General features: G+C 35.5%; 1 protein-coding gene across 8 annotated transcripts in view; it reads right to left on the bottom strand.

Moving 5' to 3' along the window:
- Positions 1-6741: 6741 nt before the first annotated feature.
- Positions 6742-14509, bottom strand: part of LRP1B (LDL receptor related protein 1B) — a 752766-nt gene continuing 744998 nt past the window's right edge. For 5 of the 8 annotated variants that reach the window (XM_030487472.1, XM_030487475.1, XM_030487476.1 and 2 more), the window contains 3 exons: positions 12161-12305; positions 11035-11133; positions 6742-8581 (listed from right to left, as the gene is read on the bottom strand). In XM_030487472.1, the coding sequence (XP_030343332.1) occupies positions 8441-8581; positions 11035-11133; positions 12161-12305 (385 nt within the window). In that variant the 3' untranslated portion in view covers positions 6742-8440. Of the gene's footprint in view, positions 8582-9010; positions 9061-11034; positions 11134-12160; positions 12306-14509 lie in introns of all 8 variants that reach the window. The other 3 variants (XM_030487474.1, XM_030487477.1, XM_030487473.1) reach the window with 2 other exon arrangements.

The following is a 14509-nucleotide window of genomic DNA, read 5'->3' as shown; positions in this document are numbered from 1 at the left end:
CAATATTTTGGTTAGGCCTATGGACAACTGTAACTGTCCAGTGTGATTCAGTTTTGCAAGTAACAAGTTAAGCATTTTGCTGGTCCACAGAAGTGGGACCAAAACCATTGGTGGTAGTGGTGTCCTTCCCCATCAGTTCCCCCTTAGGACAGTGGGACGTTACAATGTAATCCATATTTCTTGCACAGTCCTTAAGTGCATGACATTACTTTTTAGCTGTTGCCACAGTACTAGGGGATTACTTTCAGCTCTTCCACTTGCTGTGTCCCACTGACCTTGCGTATTTAATCATAATTGGAAGCCAAGTGACTTTTACGAGACATGAATGTTAATTAGTTTTCAAATTGCTGGAGAGGGTACTTTGTCTGGAGTTCCTCTGATTGTGATTATTAATTAGTTGTGCGAGGTCAGCCTCCTGTCTTGCACAGTTCATTGAACAGCATCTTTTCAAATATTTGTAAAGATGCTTTAGTACCTATCACTAAAGCCACATTAATGTTTTAATTTTAAGCAGAAAAAAGGACACCCTAATACTCTCAGACATGACTTTGGTAGTATATATGACGGCAATCTCAAATTAGCCATTTTATTATGTTTTATTTTATTCATGTCCATTAATAATAGGGGAATAAGATACCTGATTCTGTAAAATAGGGAACAAACTAAAAAACAAAAATGAATTAAAGCAACAACTGTTGAATAATTTACATTAAAATACTGTTCAGGGCAATGAACTATTAGGACTTCAGCAATTTCAAGATTATTAAAATAGCTAAATATATGGAGAAAATCATCACACATCTTTCACAATGTCTTAACATCTTCTGAAAAGGGTCAGGTAAGACACATCAGGACAGTACAATGTCTGAACCCAATCACACATTCACAGACAAAACCTGAAGAAGGTCAGTGTCTTATCATAATGGACCTATTTTCAGCCTGCCTATTGAACTACAAAACCCACCAGGGTAGATATGGTTTTTTTGAACCACATTAGCTCATTACAGATAGTTGAAATGCGCCCCAAAGACCATGGGATCTCCAGCCTAGGGAAGCACAGGCAGCACACTAGCCATGGGGAGCTCACACGAAGCATGGCTTTTACTGCACAGCTACTCTGATTATGCTGTACAAAGCATCCTGGTATAGTGTTATTACATAAAAGAAGTTCAAATGACTTTCAAGGATTTATAATTGGAATATTGTGACTCCTCCAATAAAGACAGCACTGCAGTGTTCCATACTTTCACATCTTACGGTTTTTCAACAAATCATCAGTGGAGGGACGCAGTGACCACCTTAAAACTACCTGGATGCTACACTCCTCGAATTAAAAGAAGCAAATATGATCAGGCTTTTAAAGTAGAGCATTTATAAGCATACATACTTACAGGTGCAGGATACAAACATGATATGGTTTTGGGTGGTGTAGGAGAAGAAAAGAAAGATATTAGGATCTACAGACACGCCTGGAGAAGGGCAAGATACGCAAGACAGACCTCCCATCCCACCTCATTGTCATGAGTCTATTCTTCCTTAAGGACAGCTCTTCCAACATATTGTTATAAAATGTTGCAGACCCCCTCCCTGTAAGTGGAAATGTTACTTGAGCATTGCTTCCTTTGCCTTTTAAAAATAAAATTGGTTAAGGACCTCTATCAGCTCAAAATAATAACATCATTCTAGCTATGACACTTACACTTCTGGAAGTTTGAGGTTCCTGATTTACAAAATACTTATTTTCATACCATATTTCACCAAGTGTGCAGAATTTCTGTTGGGCAACACTGACATTGAGCTCCTCCCTTCAACCTTTTTCAAGGCTTCCAGAATATTTATCAAATTCCCGTAGCCTATGGGAGCTAGCTCCCACAGGAGATTGAGGTTTGCTAACTACATGGCAGCAAGTTCTGAACAAGGATATCAGGTACACAACTCACACCAAAACTCTTAACAAGATCTGGCCTTCAGAAACAACAGACAAAAATCTTTTTTTTTTTTTTTTCCCCCTCTCTATTTTAAGCTCACAGTGGCAGCATGTAATTCCAGCAAAGGTCTATTTGCCAACATTGAGAAGCGCCATTTGAAATTCAGGACTCATGTGAGTCACCAGGAAGGATGTATCTCAGTAAAAAGGGCCACTTACAACCTCTGCAACGCCACTTGCCAACCTTAGAGGACACCTAAACTGAGTTATCAGCATGCTGCTGTCAAGACACCGTGCAATAGTAATCACTGTGGTATCTCAGGGAAAACTCTCTCCATTAAATTATCATGATCCCCTCAGATACACAAGAGAAAACCATTTTAGAGACTTGCTCCAGCAAAACGCAGTGGGAAACAGACTCACTGCATCTAACAAAAACATAATTTCCTGCTGGAAAGGTCACTTACCTGGCACTGCTCCTCTTTAAGATGTTTTACCTGTATGTACACTCACACATGGAAGCATATCTACATACAAACACTGCAGGCACAGTATCCATAAGGTCATGTCTAAGCCTTCATTGTATTTCTTTTTAAGATTTCATGAAAGGAAAAGGGAAGTAAACCTTCTCTTTTACTGTCAAATGAAGTCACAATATTTTCCATATCCTGTTTCTTGGCAGTGAAAAAGAGAAGGATGGGGCTGTGAACTATTTACAGACAACATGCCCCAGAGGAAAACCATAGAGTTTATCCATACCTGTATCAGTTTCTCAGGGAACGGTGCAGGCTGCTTACCTAAACAAAGGGGGAGAGCAGCCTCCTGGTTGAAATAAGACCTGAAACAAGTGTGGATGGTGCTCCAAGCAGCTGCTCTAGCCATTATAGAAGCTGACACATTTTGCTTGAGTCTGACACACCAGCCCAGATACAGCCAGTTATCCAGGGAAATAGTCTCTGAGCTGACAGTGCAACCCACAACCCCTCAGTTGGAGGTACAGATGCTTAGTTATACTTTCTGAACAAGACGAAAGAAAGGCACTGCATAGTAATGTCCACCAGTAAGGCATGATGTCTGGGACAGAAGACAGAAAGCTGTCTAGAATCACAGAATCAAATAGATTGGGAAAGACGTTTAAGATCATCACACAAGCTCTTTGCTATGACTTTATCAGTTGCGACTGCTCCCACACGCAGCAATAATGTACTCTTCAAAAGTTAATTCCTGTCATTCTAACAGGCCAGGACTCCACCACCCTTAGGCTGGGATATCCTATTAACCATGTGGGTGATGCCCGGACCTTACAGTCAATCAATGGAATTAAAACTTTGTATCTTCACATTGCCTCCTGCTCTTTGAACAGAGCAAGACCATCAAGGATTCCAGCCCAATTTAAATGGTGGCCTGTTACACAGCTCAGTGTGTGGCACAAACATGGGTCAGCAGATTTAGACATCAGCACATCCAGGCGCATTGGTGCTGCTGGAAACCCATTCGCTGAAGCTCAAGCATGATTGCTTCCCAACCTCTTGAGCTACTCAAGTGGCTGAACACTGATCTGTTGAGTAGATCATCACTTCAGCTAGAGCTGCCATGAATCTACACATGCTTATCTTACTCTTTATCTATAACGAATCATCAAACACCTACTTCTGTGACACAATACTGCTGCTTGTGCATTACTGACATGAAACAAAAGTGAAAGACTGTTTGTATACACAGCCTTTTTTCTGAAATCTTTTGAGGTGCCAACTCTTGTAACACTCAAAATTGTTTAATATTCAGAAAAATACAGTGACCAGCTTGTATAATCCTTTTTTTTCCCTCCAAGTTGAACACTCACTTAAAAAAGCTAACCAGTAATAGTAAATTAATATAATCCCTTGAATTTCACTGGCAATTTCAGACCTTCTTTTCTACTCACCTGTAAAAATGGAGTTTTTACTCAGAGTATTTATATACTGAGTTATGCTCAAGAGTGTATTTATGGAACCCATACATCACTTTGATACTATATATATGTTGTATACGTACATATCTTGATATTTTAAAATTACCTTTTTTTTTTTTTTTGACAAAAATGGTTCATTATTAGTAAAGTAGTGGAGGTAGTAGTATCATTATCTTGTTTCCAGGACAAACTCATTCAACATGCTCTTGAGGCCAGTAGACAGCTCCCTCTATCCAAGTACTACTTTGAAGACCACTGTCAGAGGTCATGGGAGTCACAATATGTACTAAGTGATGTGCAGCTAGCATAGGGAAGCAAAAAGATGCTTTATGTTTCTTTCCTCCTTTTTGTCAGCTTATAATACAGGCAGTAAATTAGAAACCCTTATTTTCATCAGATCTGTATTTCTCACATGTGGAGATGGTAAGCGCAATAAATTAGAGAACTAGGATGATGACTTATCATTCCTTCTATCAGCCATACTTCTGCCCATCTAAGACCTGAAAAGTTCCAATGTCTCAATATCTTTGTAGAGATGCCCCAGGCTAGACAGACAAGATTCACTGCTGACCTCCTTGTTCCATATGAAAAATGTCTTTATTTTTACAGCTTGAGAACTTTTTATTAACACTGACATTTCCTTCCTTTCTCATCTTCTCATCCTCCAAAGAGGGGGATGATACAGGAGAAGATATTTGGTTTTATTCTGATATATTATGCACTGAAACAAATTTTCTGAAAAGTGTTTACACAAAATTTTATTACATGTGTGACTACTCTGATTCTGGTCACTAAGAGCTTGATAAAAATATTATATTATAATTGATAATAAACGTGGGTAGAAGATTTAAAGGCATTCCACTACAGAACTTTCTTTCTAGAAATATCAAATGCCATGACTGTCTTAGAAATGAAACACCAATTAAAAAATGCACATCAAAAGAAATATTCTCAAATGCACTTCCTACTGTGTTTATCAACAGGCTTGTTTTCATGTTGTCAATCTTAGTTGTGCGGAATGACTAATCAAAGTAGCAAGAGCATCATTGCAGAATGACTAATCAAAGTAGCAAGAGCATCATCCATCTCAATCTGCCGTTTTGAACTTTTGTTGTCATAATTTAGAGTTTATGCAAACTCTTGCACAGAACAAGAGGCCTATTACAAGACGGAGACTCCAATGCACTGTTGTTACATGTGAATACTCTAGTATAACCTCTGAGGAAGAAAAAAATCAATTAGACACAATTAGATGAAGTTTGGCACAAATGCCTTTTTTTGTATGTTATGCATAAAGATTCTCCATTCAGCAAAGAATTTAAGAACCTAGTTTGTAGTGGAGCACATCATGTCACCCTTCAAGGTTACATGTTTTTTTTTTTTTTCTTTTGAATGGAAATATGGGTAATGAAAGTAAGAGACAGAGCTGTATGGTGGCCACCCATGAACCTGGAACCATTCTTTAGCCTGAGAGTAAAAAGTAAATGAACAGTGTATTTCAGGGTTAGATTTACCAGAAGTTCTACTTCCCTGAATAATTTTAATACCTGATATTTACGGAACCCACACACTGCCAAGAAAAACTATTAGTACCGTGAAAGAAAAATTTTACCCTGATGAATTCAGTGAAATAGTACACTACCGGCATTTCACATGAAAACCCATTAGTATCTTCAAGAAAGCAACCAGAAAAAGCCTTGCAACTATACCCTGAAGAGACAGATGTTTTAATCAATGATACAGGCGCATTTATCCAATTTTTTTCTTCTAAGCTCATGTCAACTTAAACCACATACGAATCTCTGGCAAGAAGGCTGCGAAAAAGTAAAAGGTTAAAAATTTTAGTTGCTCCTTGTAAAAGTTTATAGAAATTCCTGCCCAAAATTATTTTACTGAGCTTATGAGGATGCACATATAGGTTATTGATCAGGTTCTCAATCCTTCCCCCCTCCAGCTCCTTGTGTGCACAGCTACAGAGCCTGGAGATTCTAGGGCTGATGAAGGATTGTGAGGAACAGTTCCTGCGGAGAACCTTGGTAAAAACCAACCAACCAATCAATTCAATTGGGGATTATTACACCAGTGTGTGATTTAAAGATCTTTAAGGCATGGCAGTGGTAGAGCTCAATGTCTTCCATCGAAACTCTGCCTATAAAATGAAGACCAAGTTCTGATCTAATATCCCATATCTGATAGTTCCACTGATATCAACTGTGTATTTGTAAGAAAATAAATAATGTTTTAAAAAGTAATTTACACTTAAGCAAGTATGAAGTAAATAAAAATGTCTCACTGAAAGGGAGCATGAGACATCACAATAAATAAATTTCATTTGGTCCGTATAAGAGTTCATGATTCAAACTCAGGTTACTTGTATAGCCACTAATTAAAGTTTAGTACTACCTGAGTATTAAAGATATGAGATTCTCTGCCACAAAACAAACAGTAATGTTTCTGAAAAGCCCAACTACTTACACCTCATAACAACTGGAATTATGCAAAAATTGGGGGCCAAATCCATTTCTGATGGTCAGTAGAACAAAGGCAGACCCTACGGAATCATACCTGTATGGTATGAAACTATTTAATACAGTATTTTTATAAAAAATGAAATTGCTTTAAAACTCTATTTACATAATATACAGCTATACACCTAAGTTATCCAAATGTGCAAAAACATTTAAATAGAAGTTGTATAAAAAGCAAAAATTGTCATTAAAAAAAAAAATAGGCATTTGTACAAAGTAATGTCCTTTCCCTTCAATTTGCTTTTGTTTAGTTTTCATTTTATAAGTTAAATTTAAAAATTAGTCAACACACTGAATTAAGTATGTAGATTTTCATTAAATAAATCAGTCAACAATTTTTTTATAAAGTATTTAACACTTCATTGTAGAAACATAGTCAAAGTGACTATTATAACCAAAATGAAAAATACCGTTCAATTTAAAAAAATGTTCTTAAACAAGAACCTGAAAAAGTTTATGATATGCATAACATTGTTCAAGCAGAATTGCACTAGTATTACATAAATCAAGAGTTTTATAAAGGCCCCAATATGGCAAAGTTTAGAAATAGGTAGTATGCATGCACAATAGTACAACAAAAATCTTTTATAAAACAGCAGTTATTTTTGTAATGCTTGTACAAAGGGAATAAAGAGCAACCACAAACATATTTAATCTGTTAGGTTAATATATTATGATAGCTAAAAGTCAGTCATGTCTAGCAGAGGAAAGGAAGAGTCCTCCACTATATATACGTGAATACATCTTTTGTGCCTTTAAAGTTATGTATAAAATATTTTGATTCAGTTCAAACCTGAAACAAATTGTATTCTTTATTTCCATTAAAATTAAAAAAGGTGAATCAGATTTTTTCTCTTAGAAACAACAGAAAGCAGACCAGGTCAGAGCAAGTGCTGGAAACTGATACTGATGCTTTTCACTTTTGATAACTGGATTTTGATATTTAACCCAGAATACTGAAACTTGGTCTTAGGTAAGGTTTCCCCAATATGCAATTTGGTTATGTTTTACCTCTGCAGTATCACAGTTTATCTTCATTTAAAGAAACTGCTGTGTTTTTTTATTCTTCAATATCTCGAGTATGACTTTTTTGTGATTGTCAAAACTGAATGCTGTGATCATCTGTGTGTGCTCAAGATTTGGGGTTTGGTTTGTTCCCTACTGCTTGGTATGTGTTGGTGAATTATTAATCCATAAGTAATGAGTATGATTAAGTGAATAAACATATAATGCATGTGTAGGCAATGTCCTCTTGTGCTCTAGGGTGGCTACTGTCCTACAGGACTGTTGGTGTTCGTATGCTTTGTCCCACAGCAAGTAAGGTTTCAGTTTCCAAGATATACCATTACTATGTTCTATAAGGTTTTAATAAATACAAAGCTTGTTTACATGGTATATATGTTTAGTATATCATGTACAGTCACTGAATTTCTGAAACATAATCATTGTGTTCATGCAGATCATTAGATGTTTCATTTCTATAGTCTTGTTTACTTCTTGGCAACCTAAAACTAACTTAAAAGCAAGTTATGTTTATTTGTGAAAAGTTATCTAGCTTTATCACGATCTGAAGAGAAATTCTAATGGGCACAAAGAAGAGAGTAGACCATTCAATCATTCTTTCACCATTTAAAATAAACAAAATTACACACTGTACTACAGCTTCCAGACTACATCATGAAATAGTGCAGATACCATCTTCATCAATTAAGTAGAACCAAAAAAGTTCATAGAAAATAGATTGCTCATTTTCACGCTACAAACGAATACGTTGTTTGCAATTTTAACAAATTTAAAGGTGTGTTATTTCAGCAGCATTGTTGTAAATTGTACCATAGTGCAGTTTCTTTTTCATAAAAATACCTTACAAATGGTCAGTCAAAAGTCATCAGCAAAAGAAAAACCCAGAAAACAATCAACCAAACAAAAAACAGAGGTAATGCTGATGCTGAAACAATTATAGTACTGTTGGTACATAGAAAAGTAATTCTTATATTTTATACATTTATACAGAGTATAAAAGGTAACAGCAGATTATGCCACAGTCTCCCTTATCCCAATATCTATTTTCTTTGGAAGGAGTTCTCGTCTTTCATCAACACTTGCTAAGGAGTTTCGACAGTTCTGTCCATCCATGTACAACTTTGCGTATACTGGATTGGCGTAATTTGTTGGCTGCAGAAAAATTAAGCATACATTAGAGCAATCATATTAAACCAAAATACACATTTATGGAAATGGAAATGGGTTTGTTAAAGCAAGACCAAGTACATGTAAAATATAATTGGACATATTTCATAGATACCTGGACTTCTGAAAACCTGATGAGTTAATTATTTAGGTAAAAATTAAATTCAGGATGAGACATGCTATTAAAAGAATCGATGACATGACATGCAGCGTATTATGATATTCAAACCATAAAAAACAATGATGAAAATTAAGACAAAAACCTTGAAAAATGTCTCTGACGTTGACTTGTCCACCTTATTACACGGGAAGATTTCAGAATAGGTATGAAGAAGTTTATAGAGAAGGTGCACTGTGAGACCATGTGACAAGTTTAACAGTAGAAAACTGCAAATGACAGTTTCCATATATTACCTGTTCTAAGACATCAGCATCCCATCAATAGCTGACCATGTTTTCGAATTCTGTGGCCCAAATATACAACATGATTTGACCAAAAATTAAATACTTCCATAATGTAAATTTAACTTTAATAATAAACCAGCATAATTGTTAATATATCATAGTAGTTACAGATGGAGAAATATTTTCTCAACAATTTTGGTAGTTTGGACTTTAACAAAAAAATCTATTGAAATTAATGTAACTTCAGTATAGGGCAAGTCCATTCTTAATTTTGCAAAGTACTTCAGCATATGAGAAATCTCCTGAGTCTTACAGCACAGAAGGATGCATATAACACGGATGAAAACTTACTCTCCTGTCACTCATGCTAAGTATAAAGCACTATCCAAGGTTTATCTTATCAATGTCTCCACTAGTTCCTTCGTAGTCTGTGCCTTCATAGTCTCCTAGAAGACCTTTGCTATCCAACTAGATGTTCAGCTTTTTACCTATAATAACTGGAAAAGACATCCTGTATTCAAAGTCTTCCTTTCTTACAACTAACAAAACAGCACCGCTTTGCTACAAAGTAGCAAATTAATTTGTTTGGTGTACATAAGAAGTGGCTAAACTTTAAATTACCCAAACTAGAAATGGGTAGGTTTTCTTGACTTGCAAATATCTTCAGTACATCCTGGGTAACAAGGAATGAATGATGCCTAGAATCTAGTTCTTCCTTTCTCTGTTGATCAATAATGTTTCTCGGCCCAGGATTCAGATGTTCCTTAGCCTGGCTATCTACAGCAGCTACTCATTTAGTTAGTTAAAAGTTAGTTTCACACTTTCCTCGAACAGAGGCAGGAAAAGAGGAAAATATAAGTCACATTTAAAAAAATAAAAACAAAAATAAAATAGGAGCTACTCTTTTGTATTAATGAAACATAAATATTCAATCAACTGCTGTAGTAATTTATGTGAGCAAACACTCCGTGATACCTGTCTGTCCCAACTGAATTAGAGATCTTTACATTTGTTGTAATGATTATAACCAGAAACTTAGGAAAACAGAAATTTAGTTTTATTTCAATTGATAGGACTTCTTATTTCATTGACAATCATTATTAAGGATAATAACCACAACATAACAGAGACACTTGGCATCTATATAGTGCCTTATAGAGTCATTAAAATTATATATAATAGTAGGGTCTGTCTCATGATACCTCTTTGAGTGGGTAATGATAGCATATTGCAGGACGGTGAGGTACAGAAAGTAACTGAAGTGACTTCCAATAACTGAAAGAGTTAATGTTAGAGATGGGCATATATTCTAGCTTTCATACCCTACACAAATTGTTAAACTTCCACATACAGCATATTTCAACCATGCAAGAATGCAAATGGCACAAAAGATGAATATATATATTGAAGCACATGAAATGTCATATTGATGTCCCTTTTTAATACTTTAAATTTCAATGTTTGCAAACATCATGCTAAATTGTAGTCAAAATGTGATGTCTTAAAGTAACTAATAAAAATTGATTGAAAGCTGAACAATCAAAAAATGCACTGCAAATACTAAAGGAAATTGTTCATTTTAGTTTGCATCAAGTTTCTTTAAAATAAAAGCACTTGTTTTCATTTATTTGGGAACTTCTTTCAGTTTGATAAACTTTACTAAATGCCTGTAATTACATATAAATTGCCTATAAATTGTATCAAGATACATGGCTGTGAATGCTATGCTAAACTTATATAATGCTATGGAAAAGCACCACATTGGTTACAGATTTTGCATTCATTTGTAAAGACTCATTTGCAGCTTTAGATCATGTTACAATCATGAGTACAGGTGAAATTTTGGCTGCAGAGAGGAACCCTTTATTTCAAATAGAAAGAGTATTAATGACTGTCATTCTTCTCTCCATTAATAGAAGAAAACCAAAACTAAAACCAAACAGAAAATGCCTCTTATTTAAAAAATGAAAGACAAACTTTCTTTAGAAAGGGGCTGTGGTGAAATGAAATGGATTTAAATCATCATTTCTCACCCCTGTTGACAGTGGTCCTTTCAGGTCAGAGTTTAGGTAGATTGATGGAGCTGTGTGGGGAAGCTTGAATGCAGTGGGCCCTCCCCCTATGTATCTGGCCTGTATAAACAGAAAATTTTAGTTTCTGTGCTGATAAAGCATTTTCCCTGTGTACTTATCAACACTGTTAAACAGTGCATTGATTAAAACCCTTATTTTAGAGTGATCTAGAAGTAAAAAAAAATAAATCTAGTTACAGGTATTTTTCAGCATGAAAAATTCTTACATTCAATAGGAGAATAAAATTCAGCATTTTAAAATCATTTTCCATTAAGGATTAGAGCCAGACTTCACAATAAGCATTGGTTCAGTTACTCTTCCTCCAGTGAGTAACTCCATTTTCAGCTTACTTCTTGTATTCAGCACACACTGACTATGTGATTCAGCAATGACATTCCTAGAGCTATCAGTAATCCGGTTATTGCTTTGTCAGAAATGCCACAGAATGATGGCTGCCCTTTGGTGTATGTCTGATTACGGAGCTCTAGGAAAGATATCGCAGCGTTACCCTGTTCATCCCATGTCACATCACTCAGGCAGTTCAATCACTGAAGAGTGGTGCTGCAGAAGTGACAGCATCTTTTACAAGAAAATGATAATACTTACTAGCTTTGAGTAAACATTTAATCTATCTATCTATCCAGTCAGGACTCTGAATTCTTTATGCCTTTAGAAGTTTTCATATATGAAGTTAGTCTCATATGTGTGCATACACCCCTTCACACTTCAAAAGGTAGACTGTACAATAACATATTTCCATTCAGTATTTGTGACTAGACTAAAACAATAGGTTGCAATTTGGCAACTTAAGGCAACAAAAAACTCATTTCATAGTTTAGTTCTAACTCTACTTTGGAAAAATACAGGCACTAGGAAAAATGTCCATCAGCAAGCATCAGACTGCAAAACAGCTGTTAATATATACATGACATTTATTCTAACGAAATCTAACTTGCCTTTATATTCATTAACTAAATCTAAATGTCTTTATTTTATGTTTCTACTAATTAAATTTTACAATGTCAAAACCTTTGCAAACATAAAATAAGTAGTGGTTTTGCCACCAGAAAAAAGAAAAAAAAATTACCTTTTCTGCATTTACAGTAAAATCTGAGGCTAAAACACCACCTTCACTGTGATCATGGCCCACCTCATACATGTTATATGACGGATTGCCAATTTCTACATTGATTCCTCCATTTATAATGGGTTGTCTTCTGATAGTTTTTGTCCTATAATGCATAAACACACACAAAAAAAGAAGCCAGTGACTTTTCAAGTTTTTTCTTGGATCCTTCATCCGAAAAGAGTACAAATTTTATTTCTCTTTAATCATTAAGACCAACGGGATGAAAAAGTGTTTCCTGCAGAGACAATCAGAAAATTCTTCCATTTTTCAAACAAACTAGCATTCTGAGTCTATGTGTAGATATTTCATAAACTGAAAGTAGTTTTTATTGTTTTTCTCAGTTTGGCAGTAGTGGTATGAATTCATACAAAGTGCTCATTCATTGTCTATAACCTTGACTTCCTCCTATTATTTCCAGACTTCCCTCACTTCTCAAGTAAAGCCTTGCAAATTCATTGCAGATTTCCTGCAGTCATGAAGATGGAGCGAACATGAGTCCCTTGCTCATTCATTATACTTCTATATGAAACCAGTTGCCCAAAGTCAGTTGTAATCTGAAGACAAGCAAACGGTTTCATTACAATGCATTAAAAATTACAAACTTCTCGTAGTTCCAGTTTGTATTCACACAGAATACCAGGTTGGAAGGGACCTCAAGGATCACCTGGTCCAAACTTTCCAGGCAAAGCATGAGTTAGACCAGATGCTCCAGTACCCTATCCAGCTGAACCTTTAGTGTCCAACATTGGGGAATCCACCACTTCCCTGGTGAGATTATTCCAATGGCTGATTGTTCACATTATGAAAAATTTTCCTCTTGTGTCCAGTAGGAATCTCCCTGGGAGTAACTCCATGCCAGTACTTATTGGAAAGCTCAACTTGAATTTTTTCAAACTTTAATAAAATATAGCATCTTAAATTTAACCTTGAATTAGATATCAATAAGCAATTGAGTTGAACTGTTTTAGTCACTGAATTCATTTCTTTCAGTTAATGAGGTGATTTTAGTCTGAGCAATTGAAATAACCTCAAGAGGGTAATTTTTCCCAATGCAGTATGTTCTCTAGAATTACAAGGGAATAATAGGGAGGTCACAGCCAGGACGGTAATAGTAGAGTCCTCTTGTATGGTTGAGAAAAATGCAGTCAGTGTCTGAAATTCAATACACTAGAGGATTTTTTGGAAATGGCATAAAAAAAATATTTACTAAAATAAGCACTTATCTGTAGCATAAAAGTCTTGAACATCTATATCTAGTTTAATACTTGGTAGTTTTCTTTAAAGAAATTAAAAAAACCCCAAAAATACATTTTTAAGTACAATTTTAAGAAAAAAAAAAAAAAAAAAAAAGAGTTCTTTATTGAGGTTAGTTGTATTTCTCTAGTGAAGAACTATTATTTAACAAGTTATTCTCAGTAACTTAAACCATTTACAGATTAGCAACTGATTTTCAGGATTTGGCTATCACTGAACTTGATTTTTTGGTACAGCAGCATGTAATGACATCCATGGAGCTTCAAGCAACTGAACTTGATTTTTTGGTACAGCAGCACATACTGATATCCATGGAGCTTGGTAGGGTCATCATTACTAACAGTAATTTGTCTTGTTGGCTTTTCAAAAAGGATTTAAAAATAAATGCTTACTGGCTAGCACCAGATTTTGCAGGGCAGATGCTATGTATGATGCTAGATGATAGTAACTTAAAAGACTCTTTTAGTCTGGAAGACTGAAATAGTATCATAAATGGTCACATCTGTGGAAACAGAAGATTGAGCATATATTTCTAAAGGATTTCAGAAAAGAAGACACTATCTTGGCTACAGAGGTGCGGTAAGAAGCCACATGAGACATGAAGACAGCCACTCATGATCTGTGGAGATTAACAGCATGGACTCAGTGCATCTTCATGCAGCGAATCACATTATTGCCTATTGCTCTAACTTTTATATCATTCTAGCAAAGCTATCTTTAGCCTATTGCTCTAACTCTTATGCCAAACTATTTTATCACATCATGTTTAGTTCCTGGTTTGCAGTTTTGTTTTTTTCAACATTCTTCGTCATTTCACAAACAGTCCCAGAATAGCCAGTTCCTTATCTTTCTGTTCTCCTACTCCTGTCCAGCTGGGTTGTTCTGCTTAATCACAGAGTGTACTTTGCTTCTTCTTTAACTCTTTCTTCTCCAGCCAAGCAGCTATCTCTCTCTGGCAATAATGAAATAGTTTACATCCTCTCCTACAATGATCAACCAGCAGTCCAACTACAGGCCTGAAGTAAATGGTTTGCTGTCTGATTCCCACTGCGG

The sequence above is a fragment of the Strigops habroptila genome, chromosome 5 (genome assembly GCF_004027225.2).
Source record: "Strigops habroptila isolate Jane chromosome 5, bStrHab1.2.pri, whole genome shotgun sequence".
Classification (NCBI taxonomy): Eukaryota; Metazoa; Chordata; class Aves; order Psittaciformes; family Psittacidae; genus Strigops; species Strigops habroptila.
Note: the sequence above shows the minus strand (reverse complement) of the source record. Positions and strands in the feature narration are given on the sequence as shown.